This window comes from Melozone crissalis, unplaced genomic scaffold (assembly GCF_028551555.1).
Source record: "Melozone crissalis strain CALT ecotype California unplaced genomic scaffold, PUWL_Pcris_2 ptg000002l_1, whole genome shotgun sequence".
Taxonomy (NCBI): Eukaryota; Metazoa; Chordata; class Aves; order Passeriformes; family Passerellidae; genus Melozone; species Melozone crissalis.
The window spans coordinates 17439775-17455140 of NW_026535780.1; the positions used below are offsets into that span (position 1 = coordinate 17439775).

A 15366-nucleotide genomic window follows, 5' to 3' on the forward strand; every position below is an offset into this window, starting at 1 on the left:
CTATTTCTTTTCTTTCTCTTTAATTTCAACTTTAAGGATCTCTCCTTCTCCTGCTCTGGGGGATGGTGTCATACTAATGATCAGAGACTCCTTACTCGTTGTTCTCTGCATAACTGCAGGCTTAGCATCTGCCTGTGGCTTTTCCTTTTTAGCAGGGGGTGCAGAGGGGGCTGCAGGCTCCACAGGTTTCTTCTCCTCTTCTTTAGGCTTGTTCTCTGTTTCAGCTTTAGTTTCCTAGAAACAAGAAGTTTAATGTTTTCCAATACTGCAAAAGAAGTTTAGGAAGTAGTTCTATTCTGCACATGCCATGGACAGGCACAGCATAACTTTATTAATGGTATGCAACACATGTAAACTTCTATTCAGATGCTGAAAATTGGTTTCTAAATGAAAATGCAATTTCCAAATCAGAATGTCAGTATAAAACCTAGAAAACACTTGTGGATATTAAAAATATCTGCTTTTTACTAATGTAGGGGGATGAAACAGACCCGTTTTGGGGTACAGAACCCTTCCTTAGGTCTCGCCTTCCTTTATGTCCTTAAACTAGTGGAGAAAGAAAGAGTGTTATGTATACCTTAACATACTTCACACTGCCCCCATTCCTTGGCCAAGCCTATTTGCTAATAAGTTCACAAATACACACTAAAATGAGCAGTATTTCTGCTCCAATCATATTGTTATAGTCATTGATGTGAGCAAAGTGCAAAGTTCTTTATTTTACTTAAATATAACCACAGCTATTTCAGCTATAAAGAAAATAATTCTACCACCTTTGGGTAAATATGTAGAAGTGCGCAGGTTCTTATTAACATTAGCATTTCTCAGAACAAGGTATTATGTGGGAATTATTTTTCATCAGTTAAAACAATAGTTTTCTCATAAGTGCAAGATATTAGAGATGTAATCAGTTTTAGCTGTGTGGGCTACACTTTATAGTTTGTCTTCAGGATTTTTACCAGAGATCTGACACTGAGTTGGAAAGTTCACCATATGCCCAAGTCAGCTGGATCAGATTACTGTGTTTGGGTATTTCTGTATTTACTGTTGTTTGCATAAAATTAGAAGATCAGATGCCCTTAAGACCTTTGTAAAATCCATTTATCCTTACTTTCTTAGAGGATTTTTTGTTTGCTTGCTTTTTTTCCTTGCTTTGGTTTTCTCTGGTCTGCATAAAGTCCAGGTTCAGAAAGATGGAGCCAAATTTCAGAATTAGTGTTTACAGAGATTAGGAAAAGTGGTTATATCTCAGCTACTGGGAGTTTTTGCTGTTGATTGCAGCAAGGCTGCATTTTCATCTACTCTGTTTGCCCAAGCCCTCTGAGTAGATTCTACAATGTTTTCTGTGGCTTTACCTGAGTTTCTTGTTGTTTCTTCAGCTGCAGCAGCTTAGCAAGGCCTTCTCTTCCTTTTCCTCCAAGCATTGCTTTGAACAATTTTGGAGTTTCCTGTTTCTGCCCAAAGAGACTGGCCAAGCCCCGTGGCTGTTGCACTGGTGGTCCTGGAGGAGGTTTCCCCTTCTGCTTCAGCAGCACCCTGGAGAAAGAAGCAGATAAGAAAAAGCAGTTTCACAATGGTGCTGTGAAACTGAGTGAAGTTCCTGCAAATCTGAAATACCACATTTATGATATTGAAGATCTGATGGCTCTTTCTTGGTTCCTAGGTCAAGTGACAAGAGCAAAATGGGAAACAGTAAAGGTTTTGCCCTAGGCTCTGGTAGAGATGGAGGCAAGTGTTCACATCTGGAGTTGCTTACCTATATCCTGGAGTACAAACAAGGGCTGGCTCAAATTAAGGTGTCACAAAAGAGATCAAAGAGAAAGATAAGGAAAGAAGAGGTGTGGAGGGGGATGGGTGCCCCATCCTGAGAGGGCAGTCGCTTATCTGGCCTTCTGGATGCAAATCCAGAGAGCATTTGGTGCTCCACCAGGACTCCAGTCGGCACTTTTGGAGGAAATACTTTACCAAACTAACTTCCAGCGTGGCTCATCTCTCATAGGTCAGGTCAGACAGTGGTACTTAGTTTTGGTCCTCTGCAGTAGAAGAAGACACCCTGACAATACAAACACTACTGCCAGCCTTGTGGCAGACTAGGTTTTCACACCATTCCGTAGCTGCACTGATTTGCAGCCATAATGACAAGAACTGATAATGAATAATGAGGGTAAAGATTAGATTAAAGATCCAAGATAAATGGGACCAGTAAAAAGCAGAGGGTTCCCATGCTTTCAGTTTCTATTAGATTACTGTACAGGTTTCAAGGCCGCTTTTCTATCCTTGCAAAAGCCCTAACTTAAGGCTCTTTGTGAGTGAAGATTATATTCACAGTCTGAAGTATAGTAAATCCCATAATGCTATAATATTCTCCAGCATCTTGTACATTGGGAATTTCAGAAGTGAAGGGTTTACTTACTTTTTTTACTTTTTTTTTTTTTAATTTCATTGTCACAAATTATAAAAAGTTATGCTTTAGCAGCTTGCATGCTTTATTATGCAAAAAACATACAGGAGTTATTGGGCAGGTGATAATAGAACAAATTTCTTACTTGAATAAATCCTTTCAGTTTATTTCAAGGATCCCTTTAAGGGTGTCAGATGGCCAAAAAGAACTCTAATGGAAACCTTCCAGGGCAGAGCAACTGGTAACTTCATTCCAAAACTGACCATAGCCACAATCTTTATGAAAACAGTGTACAAATTTCATCTTTGTGTCTAGTTTTGGCAGAATTTGTGGATGTCTTGACTGGTAAGGAACATGGCCTCCTGCACAGGGCAGGTAGTGCATATCTTTAAAATCAAACAGAATATCTTGTTTTTAGTCTGATACGTAGAGAGGTCTTTGAGCTCAAATGGGAGTGCAGATATAAAAGGTGTATGATTAGCTCCACAGTTTAGAAAGGCTGTCTGGAGGAAGCAGAATTTAATGGATGGGCAGAATATACCTAGGGTGGGCAAGAAAGAGAAGAGGCAGTGTGGGACAGAGACAGGAGTAACAAGGTCATACTACTTTTAGATAGAAACTGGAGAAAAGCCAGGAAGGATTGGTGCTGGGGATCATTGGTCCATGCATTTGTTCCCCTTTTCTACCTGTTAATGCTAGTTTTGAAAATTGAGCAGTCAGCCCATTCTGTGTCTGATTTTCTTGTTCCTCAGGGGCATCATGATTCTCAAGATACTGATATTTGACTACCTGGGCTGTTACAACAGGATGAATGCAGCCATTTGCTAGCATTTCCAAAAACAAAATGTCTCTCCTTTGCTATATTTAGTCTTTGGGGGAATTTCAAGTCTGTGACCAACCTTCCAACCTTTGATAGCAATTTGAGACAACAGTAAAGACCACTAGGTGTGCTGAAGTATACTAATAATGACAAACTGTTTCAAATATTTGGATCTTTTACAAGGTAGCAAGGTACTCATTTTGTCATAATTTTATGACGACATCTGACAATACTTTGCCCTTTCAAAGCTGTGAAAATGGTGATCCTAGCAAGCTACAGCCAAAGGAAGGTGAAAAGCAATCTTGGTTTGAAATCCCATTCAGGAATGCTTTTCAATGAAATGCACAGGTATCTGATTTGTGTAGTTCCATCTTGTCAGGCCTTACTTTCAATCCATTCCTAACTGCTGCTTAAGGTTTTGGAAATGCATACAAATCTGTGGATGCATTGAAGCATATCTCTGTAGAATTAATTGCAAATGTTTTGTTGCATCTTTGAAAACCTATTCCTTAACCAATATCTGTCCTACAGTTTCTCTCTTGGTAATTTAAGAAGTACTGATATGTGTCCCTGTCTCCTATTTTTTTTTCTTGTTACCTTAAATATAATGCATAAGGCAACTACATTCAGGATTTCATTCTACTTACCATATTTCCACAACCCTTGGGATTCCTTCCAAGACCATGCTTTCAGCTAGAAACTACCAGGCAAATCTGACCCCTAGCACCAAATGTGTTTACAACTGTTATTTTCCAAGAAAGGAATGCAAATCGTCTAGAAGTCACAACTGTCCACCTTGCAGCCAAATGGTATGATTTAAAAACTGTTATTAGGACATACTTTGCTTTCTTCATGAGAAGTTTTTCTGAGTCAGGATAGTTCACCAAGATTTCATTGAGTGTTTTCTTGTCCAGAATGAAAAGATTGGCAAAACCATGAGCCACCACGTTGGCAGTCCTTCGATTTCCTCCACCCGCAGCTAGTAGGCTGGAATGAAAATAAACACTATCAGTCACAGTGTTACTTGCCCTAGTGAGGAATCTCTCTGCTGCTGCTTCTCCACTAAAGTCACTGTAAAGCTCATGGAGCTGACTGTGCTATCCAGTGCTCTGTAAAGGCCCTGTGCAGTTGGGATTAGAAATTCCATCTCAGGAAGGCAAATTGTCACTGGAGGTCAGGCATATGTAGATGCTAAGGACTGTGACAAGTTTTGCTAATAGAGATACCCACAGTTCAGACTGCACTTTCTTTAGTTCTTATGTGAACTTGGCATATCCTCAGTTTTATTGCTGAAAATTATTTGCACCAGTAGTAGAGCAGCATTATTTACAGTGAATAAATGATTCTCCCCCAAGGATTTTTTTCCTGAGTGAATAACTTTTGTGGGGCTCATGTTTTCGGTTTTCTCACATACCTCATCTCATGTTAGATGTTGGCAATGAACAATGCAGTTTAGGAAGGTCTTTCAGACTGACAGTTACAAATGTGTCTGCCAGAAAAAGAAGGCTATTTTGTTTTGAAGGTAAGACATTAGACCTGTTTAGTTAGCTGCAGTTGGCCAGAGGGGGGACATATAAGAAAGAATTAGATGTTCAAATAAAAAATAAATTGTTCATCCTGCACCAAGCTATTGAAGAGACTTCACTTGTCAGCTCTGCTGGTAAGTAAGAGAATTTGTATTCTGTCCTTACTATTAAAATTGCTCTATCACTTTATTCAAGATCTACCCCAAAATTTGTCCTTTAAAGATTTCCCAGTGAATTAATATTTTTAGAGAGCATTTAGTATTATCTAAATTTAAAAGTAATTAAAAAAATATTCTGAACCCCAGCAAATAGGAATCAATGCCCATGTGAAGTAATAATAAAGGATATACATTTGTTTTAATATTAACAATATTTATAAAGCATATTTCTAAGTATTGAATCATATAGATAATATATTTAATTTATAAAGGATAGTAGGAGACCTCTGCAACAGTGTGTGCAAGGCTAGTTTTACATGCCCACAGTGTGTTTTTCTGCAAATCAAGACAGCAATCAGTACATGGACTGAAGCTGAAAATGCAGTTTATCATCTTCTTTTTAAACAATTCTCTATGATTCCTCAGATAGAATAAAACTCTTTGCACAATAGGAAAATCTGCTAAAGAAAATTGCAAATACTTTTTCAGCTCTGATGAATCACTTCTCAACAAGTCATTGAACGATCATTTTTAGGCTTTCCTATGAGAAAGCTCATTTTATCAAGGTAGACAGGGACTAAAGAGATCAGCTTTTTCATTATGGTAATGTTGTGAGGTGAATTTTACAAGTAAGGCAGTCTTTGCTCAAACAGGATCATTTTGACTAAGGACAAAGTTATGGTACTTCAGCATTCAATCTGGTTTGGTGAGTGGTTAGTGTGTGAAGAGTTACATGACCAAATTTTTTAAAATGGATATGTTTGCCTTGCAGGGATTCTTGGTAATGCAATATCTATATTAATCACAAAATTTGCTTTTTTTACCTAACAGTTTTTACTCCAGTTTTGAGTGTCAAATGCTCTAATAATAGTAGAAGTTGACAACCTTGGAATTCTTATGGTAGCAAATTAAATTTCAAGCTAAAAAGTTGTCAAAGTGATGACTTAGCTTACCTATTGTTTTTATAGTTGATCTCTGTGGGAAGCTGCTGTTAATAGAAATTGGGGAATGGCTTGTGTTATCAGCTGAACATGCAGGGTTGTGGTGGCTCAGCTGGGCACCTATGTGCATATGAGGAGAACTGGTAAGCCAGGAAAGGGAAATAAGTCTGGATCTTGCTTCTGATAAGGATGTCAAACTCCAAAGGGCAGAGACTATGAAAAATAGCAGCTACTACTTTGAGGGAAATCCTGGACCAAAGTACTGGAAAACATCATCTTTCACAAAACTAAATAGTCCCTGTAGTTTGGATTTTTTATATAAAGTTTAAAATTACAAAACAACTGAAAGCTGATGCTGAGATCAAACATTTAGAGATCTTCCTGTCAAAAATTTACATAAAATTGAGAAATGTTTTAGTTTTTCCAGAATTAACATTTTCTGATAGGAAATACCAGTAAATGGATGAATGAGGACATCTGGCTTCAAGTGCAACTTTCTCTGGGCTAGTGAAATGCTTTTATAACTGAATTTCTCTTGTTCTGAATTGTCTTTGCTGACAGGCTCTCATTAAGACCACAATCTGTTTGCTTCTGGTTCTGAAATTATTTTACGTCCCCAAACTGATATCTATACAGGAAAGTATAGATGTAGCAATGAGGGTAAAATGTTAATTGGAACTCCCATTACTTAATCCCTTTCTGTAATAATTTTCAAGGATGAAATTGTCAAAGGACATGTTTGTTTGTTACTCTTACATTGGCTTTCTAGTATAATTCAGGGAAATTTTGGAAATAAACAGTTTTTATTTTCTTCAGTTCCTTTGCTCCTGGAGAATTTTAAGCATCATTGACATACATTTTTAACAGAGTGAGATTAAATAGCAAGCATATAAATCATATACCTAATCCATTCAGAAGGAAGCTGACATATTTCTCCAAATAAATCTTGAATTGGAAATCAGAAGGAAATCAACCTGATATCAGGTTATAACCATTATACAGTGAGAGGAAAACTTGGATGTCCTAGAAAAAGTAGTACATAATCCATTAAAGAATATTCTTTTCCATTTGCCTGTGGTATTCTCTATTCAGAAGACCTTGAAAAAATTTATATAGAAAGGCACAATACAAACTCATTATTTTCTAGCACCTTGCCACTAGGAAGAGCATATCTCTACTGATAAGCTTAGTGCATCGTGTCTGCCAGTTGCTGTGGATTTTTCTCCTTGAGTTTATCCACTGCCTGATGTTTTATATGCAAATTACACGTGTCTGAATGGGTTTGCTGCTGCAGTAGGTCAGTGATGAATAAAACAAGAATAGAAGTGTAGTGTTATAGCATTGCTGAGGGTTTTGCTGGCCATATTGGCAATTATGTAAAGAGTAACACGTACAGGGAAATGAATCTTTAAAGGTTGTTCTGTGGTTCTCTCATGGAAACAAGCACTCACCTGTGCTAGATCAAAAGTGTAAAAATCACTTCCTTGTTTTGAAACCAACAGTTATCATTTCTCAGCTTAAAGTACAAAGTTCTCACTTCAAATACCAGACTAATAAATAATTGAGAACCATGTGTGTTACATATGGGGGCTGCTTTAGCTTTTCTTCTGTCTTTTCATTAGTGAGCCCTTATTGATGAGTTCATTCTCAGTCTTTCTGCATAACTTACAATACAGCCTTTTGTTTGGAGGCTTTGCTCAGGTAATTATATTGTCACACAGAGAAATAAGTCCCATATAACCTTCTCCAAGAACTAATATAATTTTACTTGCCCACTTAATGAACAAGTTCTGTAACTGAGATATATCAGGTATTTTCCACTTGAGGTCTGAGCAAGTTCTATACTCACATCACTGGATAAACAGGAATGTTTCCCCTACTACAATGGGAGACACAACTAGAGGACAAATGTAAACCTGGACCAGAGCTGATTATTGCTTTTCAAAAGGCAGATTAAAGCTACCAGCAAGAGCATTAACAATAACAGGAAGGCAGCTGGAAGAAACCAAGGATCCATTTTATCACATGCAGCAGCACATTTATTTTATTACTTTTCCTTGGGCCATCCCCAGCAGAGGGATGCAGTGCCTAAAAATTAGCACTTGATTGGCTAACTGGGGAACTTAGCACATATGACTTAATGGATTTTGCATAGAAAGTACATGCAGAATATAAAAACCATTTGTAGCCACCAGCAAAAAAAATCTCATCCAGATAAATTCAGATAAAAAAATCTGGTCTATCCACCTTTTTTCTTGTCTTGTATGCTTTTAAATAAGTACTTTTTCAATTTGGGTTGTCTGACTTTCAGCAATTTAATCAGCTCTTAAATTAACTGTTTTAATTGCTATTTTAGATTTTTGTATCTATTTTGTTGGAGATTAATTTTTATCTTTGACATCTGCCATTTAATGGCACCGAGTCTTATTATACAGACAATAAAATACATTTGGTCCTCCTGTATTGCAGACAGTATAACAGAGAGATGTGTTAAATCTTTAAAATGCTAAAGAAGAAATTTATCTCTATATCCCTGTGTGCATTGATCAAAACACTGGTCTCAGATCTTACTCTTTTAATCACTGATGCTTCACTTAGATTTTCCTTGACTTACATCCATCTCCTTGCTCAGTGTCCTCTTTGTTGATCCTACCCACTTTCTAGCCTCCCCACTGTCACACTTACCACAGAGAAGTTAAATAACCACTGATTATTTGACAAGCTCTAAAAAAAATATTCAAAACTGTGAAGGACCTACCTGATCTCCCCAAATACAGCTCCTGCTCTTAGAGTAACCAGGACTTTGGTACCATCAGGGCCTCCAAGGACTTGAACTTCACCCTGTTTGATGATGTACATCTCTCTGCCAATCTCTCCCTGGGTATACAAACACATAAAGAGCCCATGTTTTAGCAATGGTTTTTGTTATTAGAATCATATTACAGGTCCTTCTTTAAATATCTTTCTACTCTCTCATGAGCAGAGGGTGTACCACTATTATGAGGCAAAGCAGCAATTTAGTTTTAAAAGTGAAAAAGCAGCAGCAACAGAGACAGGACTGAAAATGAAGGGACTTGCACTTCCTGTCTCTTCACTTGGTGCTCCAAGCTTGCATGCAGCATCTCCTTGGTGAATAGGGTGAGACTGACACACATCCAGGGGGAAGGTGGCTCCAACATTCCCTACTTCATGTTGCAGCATTAATAAGATTGCTATGGTTGTTGGTCACTTGTATAGTAGACTTATACAAGTGAGCGGCCTTTTAGCTCTGAATCAAGCTGTAATAAGTTGATAGTTCAATTTCTCATAACTTTTTATTGTTAAGAACTGTTTGCATCAGACTGCAGTATCAAGGCATTGAATCTGTTGCTGTCCTTTATTCCCTCTGTTGTGTCAGAGTCCCAGCTGTAGTCTAAGATCTTTTTATGCTGTGCACTGTATAAGCAAACACACCAAACTGCTCTTCCACCCTTCTTAGCCAACAGCAATTCTGGGATTGGTCTGTGAAGGGACACACTTCATCCCTCAGTGTATTCACAAATGTTCAACTTCTGCACAGTGGAGTCAGTGGAGCTAGCCCCATGTTCTGGGGCAGGATTGTATGCTTAACTCTGTGAGAGAGCAGGACCTTAGTGGACAAGTTGGACCAGAACTGCTAAAGACAAGTTAAGGGGTTCTGATGGTCACTTGTGTAGGTGTTGGGACCTGTGGGTCACTTGCCAGAGCAGTACTAGTACAGATTACTATTCATCTTCCCCAAGCTTTTGCATCTGACTTTGGCCTCTGTTCACACGCCTCCTGGAAAGAGACTTGGGCTCCCTGGTCAGAAGCTGAGATATTTGCCTGTGAACTATCTGTCTCCCAGGTTTAAGCCAAAAAGCTGAGACAAGATAGACATCTTTGCTAAGAGACAGTGTGACAGCATTCAGCTGGAAACCTGGCTCAGAGCTGTGAGAGAAGGCAGAGCAGATCCTGCTGGAAGGAGCTCTATGGGATGCAGTGTATTTTCTAACATTCTTAAATAATCCTATCTAAGTGTGTCTGAGTACACAAATGAAGCACAGGCAAGGCATCATAGACTGAGACCTGTAGGCTGGGTTTGTATGCATAGAAGTATAGAAACATTATGTTTGATCAATTTTAAATATTAAAATTTCACGAGGTATCATTAGATAAACCATATTTACATTAAATACTTTCCCATATTACTATAATTTCATGGTTGGTAATGTAAGTAATAAAATTCATATTGTCTTGTTGTAGATTGAAATTTGAGAGCATATTTGTTGGTATTACACAGAGTAGCTTAATTAATTTTTTGCTTTCTAATTCAGTCAGGATTAAGTTTATTTAAAGGACATTGTTGACCGATATCTGAACTCTTTTTCTAAAACACATAATATAATTCTTATTTGAATAAAACAAGAATTCTCACCTTTTTGCAGACAAAGTCACCAGGTAAATATACAATGGATTTCAACCTTAGCAGCATGTCATATATCATCTGGGTATCACAGCCCTGTTAAAATAGAGTTGATCACTCTTCTAATTCAGTATTAAAAGTGATTATTAGTGCCTCAAAAGCCAAAAATACAGAAATAACCCAGGGATTCCATAACTGGAATGCAAACTCAAAACATTATAAAGATCAGCTACTAGAGCTGAGAAAGGACTGAAAGAGTTGTTATTTCAAATACTGATGAAGTTCTCTATGGGTTGGACATATTTCCATTTTTTAATAAAGTGAAGATTTTCTGAGAAGGCTCAGTTAGTGTTATGTTCAGAGCTTTATGTGTCTTTTATGGGGATGTTATGGGATTTTTTTTAAACCAGTCCAGGGGAAAACAACAGTTTCTGTCAAATGCTTATTTGAATCTATGAATTCTATGTCTTCAGCAGATGTAGAAAAAATGTACAGCCATGTAATTCTTATATAGGTATATAATGTGATTTCTTACAAATATCCTAATAAGAAAATTTTCTGTGTGTACTTCTAAAAACTCAGGGTCTCCTTGCCTTTTTTCCAGAATACCAATTTTGAAGTACATATTTAAAGTGTAGCTCTGGAAAACTACCATAGTAAGTAAAGAGAAAGCTCCTTTGCACAAAATCTGACTATGATGCAGCTTTCTCTACACCAATGTTACATTGCCAGAACACGGAGCATGGGTGATCTCTGAGGCAGACCTGGGTGGCCACAGCAAGGCGACTGTGTCAAAAATTAGATTATTCTCTGATGTTGAGGTGAATTGTACTCTGAACTCACTCACAGTCTGATCATGCCATCAGCTAGAGGATGTGGTCATAACAGGACTTTGTTCTAATCTCATTTGTTTCTTTCAAGATCACTGCCTCAACACAAAAGAAATCCAAATGCAGGCACTTGGGTTTGTTCTGAAGTCTCCATTCCTGAGATATTTCTTTGACTTATTTTGCCTTGCCTACTAACAAACATACTTAAGAGTTGCAAGATGCACAAAACAAAGTTTCTGTATGGAATACCACATATTTCTGCATTCTCTTGTAAAACTACTTGCTTTGAATAAGTCCACTTTGTTGACAATGGCAAAGTTCACATCAATTGCTACAGCTAAGTGCATTTTGGTTGGCATCTGCTCCAGTAATTCTGATTCATCTGGGAAAAAAAAAAAAAAGGCAAATTAAGGAATGTCCACAAAAATGAGAAAAATAACTTAATGGAGTTATTCTAACACTTATGAGTTCAAGTGAGGAAGAAGCTAATATGCTTTTAATAAATCTTGTCTAAAATTATTACCAAAACATTGTATTAATGAACAGAGTTTGTAGAGTAATAAGAATCTTATTTCTTTGTAGTTTCTTTTTTTTCCAAAGTAAGTTGAGCAGCCTCCTCTCACTTCCCACATGCAATTCAGAAAAGGAGAAATATGAATTTCACCCTGTATCTGTATCTGTATCTGTATCTGTACAACCACTCTCCACTGAGATATGCTAAGTAACTGGAAATCCTCACCCAGCATTCCCTGAGAGTCCCATGTGTATTCATACCACGTTCGAACACGATTCTGCACCAATTTTGGAATGGAATAGGTGTTCATATAGGAGACAGTGTTGTCCACACAGGAACGAAAGTAGTTCTGCCCTGCTGTTGCTGCTCCAATTACGTCTCTCATCTGCAAACATCAATTGTTGTTACCACACTTTTCAGAAAAAATAGCCTTGATTTTATTTTGTCAGGAACTTATGAAATATAATACTTTTTAAAAAAAATTATGCATTCAGCTGCATGTTTTGAATAGGTGCTTCATCTGCTTTTTCAGAAACATTAGATTTAATCTGTCTGATTTTAACATGAGTTTAGAGGAATTGTTTCTGGGTTTTAGCTTATTCTTCTGTAATAAGCTTGTATTTTTGGACATGGATGAAAATGATAGATAATACTTTTCCTAAAAATCCATAGTAAATCTACTCTGTATTTGGCATGCAATGCGACTTAGAAGCAAAGAAAACTGGGCTGAATTTCTGTAAAAGCATCATGTGGCACCACTAAAACTAAGATTGTGCTGCTGTTAAATAGCTGAGATCAGTCCTAAGCTCTGAGAGCTGAAAGGTGACCTTAAAGTTTTTAGCACAGGAACATAATTTAACATTTCAACTCAAATGTGATTCAGTTTTTAGAAAGTGGATGTGTTAATGTTCATGGATGTTCCTTTTTCAAAAAAATAAGTATTCAGATGTAATTTTAGTGGAATGGCTTCATGTGGCAGCTGCCAAGGATTAATGCACCATGGGCTCAATTTTGCTCTTCATTACAGAGATGCAATTGATTGGAATGGGAATAAGAATTTTTAGGCAAGTGTGCTAAAGCACAAATAATAATTTTAAGGGTTCTTTGTAAACAGGAGTTATAACCAACAAACTGCAATGAAGCAGCTTGTGTGTTAAGGTTTAAAGTTTGAGACTACAAATGACTATACTGGTCACAAAAAGTCATCTGTAGAGTCTTCTTGGGGAAATGAGACCTTCATTGATAGTTACAACAATTCAGGGAAAAGTTATAAATATGCAAGCTCCAAAGCTTAATTCTATATACTTGAATTCAGTTGTTTTCCAGAAGAAATATTTTATATGTATGTATTGTTTTATTTTTGGTAATTCTGGTTTATGGGGGAATTATAAATCCTATAGGGAAGAGTCTCTTCAGTGACAGTGACCCCTTCTTGCAGTTCCGAAGAGCAAGACACATATGCAATCTCTAGCTGCTTGATTGAACTTTTCAAATACTGTATTCAAAATAAGAATTACATTTCAGTTCTAATTTAGGGGGTTTTTTTAATAATTAATTTTATAACAGGCATGGAGAAATCAAAAAGTCTGGAACGGTTTCTACAGAAACTGATAATGCACAGCTTCACTCAGAAACCTCAGCATTTATTTGTCTGTAGGCAACGTGTTTTAAAACCCATGATCTAAAGCCCAAGTTTAATAGTTACAAACCAGAAATATTTCAATTATGTTCATTTGGAAATATAACTGATTTGCTGTGCTATGGGATTTTTTATTTCTGTCCTGCCAAATGGGAAGCAAGAGAAATGAAAACCAGTTAATTTTCAGGTTGACAAATATATTGTAATTCATGGAAGAGATCAGAGTGCTAGTTTGACAAAAATAATGGGATTTCCATTAACAGAATCCTACTGGTAGTAGTACTGAGCATGACTTACTCAACAATCACAATTTTTATTTCAGATTTAACAGTATAATGCAAATGTCAAGGATTTGTCTCTTTGGCTGTGAATAAGGAAAAAAAAAAGGAATTATACATAGTTTCAAGAGTCATTTGTGTCCTGCAGAGTCTTGGCTTTTAATCAGCTTGTGTGCAAAAGAGCTGCCAGACAGGGAACTTATTGAACACGTGTATTTATCAGAAACATAAGTTTAACACTAAAAAATTTTGACATTAAATAAGTTTGACATTATAAAAATAATGTTTGACATTAAAATAGAGGACAGAAATGAAACTTTTTCTCAGAACTTAAGTCCATTAAATTGAATATATTATCACTACATTACAGTAATTTGAATCTAACTTGTTATTGATTTTTTTATGTACCTGACCAATCAAGCTGGAGAAGACAAAGACACCCATGAAATAATTCAGCAGCTGAAAAATGATCTCAAACAGCGTTTGTGGCTCTGCAAGGCCACCGATGGTGATTAAGCTCCGAACTGCCCAGTAGTAACACCTCAGGTACCTGTGGATACAAACAGCATTTTTGTTATGTGTTCGAAGTTGAGCATATGCTTAACTGACCTGGCCTGAGTTGGGCCTTTCAGTCATGCTTTTCAGTCCAAAAGACTTTCAGCATTTTATAAAGGGTTGTGAATTTATAAATGATACAATTACGTAGGCCAGGTTGAGTTGAATATCTTCACTCACAGCAAAATAAGAATGTATGGGGCCTGCAGCTATAATTTACTGTTCTCTAGTAATTCCAGGCAGCATTACAGAAGATTTGTGTACAAAATAGCCAAGATGGACATTACAGCGTTAGAATGCTACCAGTGAAGATGGTCAAAAGCAGTGTAAAAGTGTGGGAGACTTCCCAGAAGCTCTCTGTAGCAGAATAACAGGTGCTCAAACACCTGAAGGTCCCTTTCTTTGGTGTGAGGACACCAGTGTAAAGCCCTATGGTGGGAATGACAAATGCAATACCATTCTTCTTGTGTCCATTTTTACTCCATTTGTTGTGCTGGTCCTCCTCCCACTCTGCTCCTGAGCACCCTTCATTGGCTCAGCCTGCGGGTTATGCCTAAAAAGTTTTATATTTCCACAAGCTGTGTGTTAATTCAGCTTCTCCAAACCACTAATTCAGCACTGAAAGGTTGACTCCTCTGTTAATATCTCCTAGCTGCTCATCTCCACAACTCCTTCTGCTACCTTAACAAAATCTTTCATGCCTTTTTCACTACAGAGCCTTTTGCCTTCAAGTTGTGTATTTCTACTACAAGTTTATGAAAGGAGCAAAGGACCTGGACAGAATGCTTTCAAAAAGTGCCTTGGCATCTCTAAAATTCTGGTTTAAATCACTTTCTAGAACATGGTAACCGCAAGCAATGCAGCACTGCAGTGGGGAATAACTAGTTCAAATCATTGTTGCGAGAATGGTATAATTTCCTTCTTTTCTGAGCTAACAATTGACTGGTTTAGATATATTTTTAAAAGCCTGCTATTAATTAGAATGTGACTTCCCAAGTTTCTGGATAATCAGATATCATCTTTGCTGATTAGAAATGGAGCTTCATTTTCCTTAATTATAGAGTGGTATTTTCTTACTTTAGCTGTGACTATTCTTTCTGAAGCAATGATGATTCCTTATGTGTGTTGAATTTTATTGCATTTAAAATAATAATTTAAAATACCCCAAACAACCCCCCCATCCCCAGCACTAAGACACCGAAGAAATACTTTTGTAGATAAGTTTGTTTTGAAATAGAAAGTCTCATGTGCCTTTTCTCATGCCTGCTCTGAACCTGAGGA

The 15366-nt window shown here is 37.1% G+C and overlaps 1 protein-coding gene across 1 annotated transcript in view; it reads right to left on the minus strand.

Moving 5' to 3' along the window:
- Nucleotides 1–15366, minus strand: part of CNGB3 (cyclic nucleotide gated channel subunit beta 3) — a 58125-nt gene continuing 42759 nt past the window's right edge. Inside the window, exons 11-18 of the mRNA XM_054295875.1 lie at nt 13939–14080; nt 11839–11998; nt 11384–11481; nt 10282–10365; nt 8605–8723; nt 4062–4208; nt 1356–1536; nt 1–234 (exon numbers count right to left, since the gene is read on the minus strand). Coding sequence (XP_054151850.1) covers nt 1–234; nt 1356–1536; nt 4062–4208; nt 8605–8723; nt 10282–10365; nt 11384–11481; nt 11839–11998; nt 13939–14080 — 1165 coding nt within the window. The remainder of the gene's footprint in view (nt 235–1355; nt 1537–4061; nt 4209–8604; nt 8724–10281; nt 10366–11383; nt 11482–11838; nt 11999–13938; nt 14081–15366) is intronic.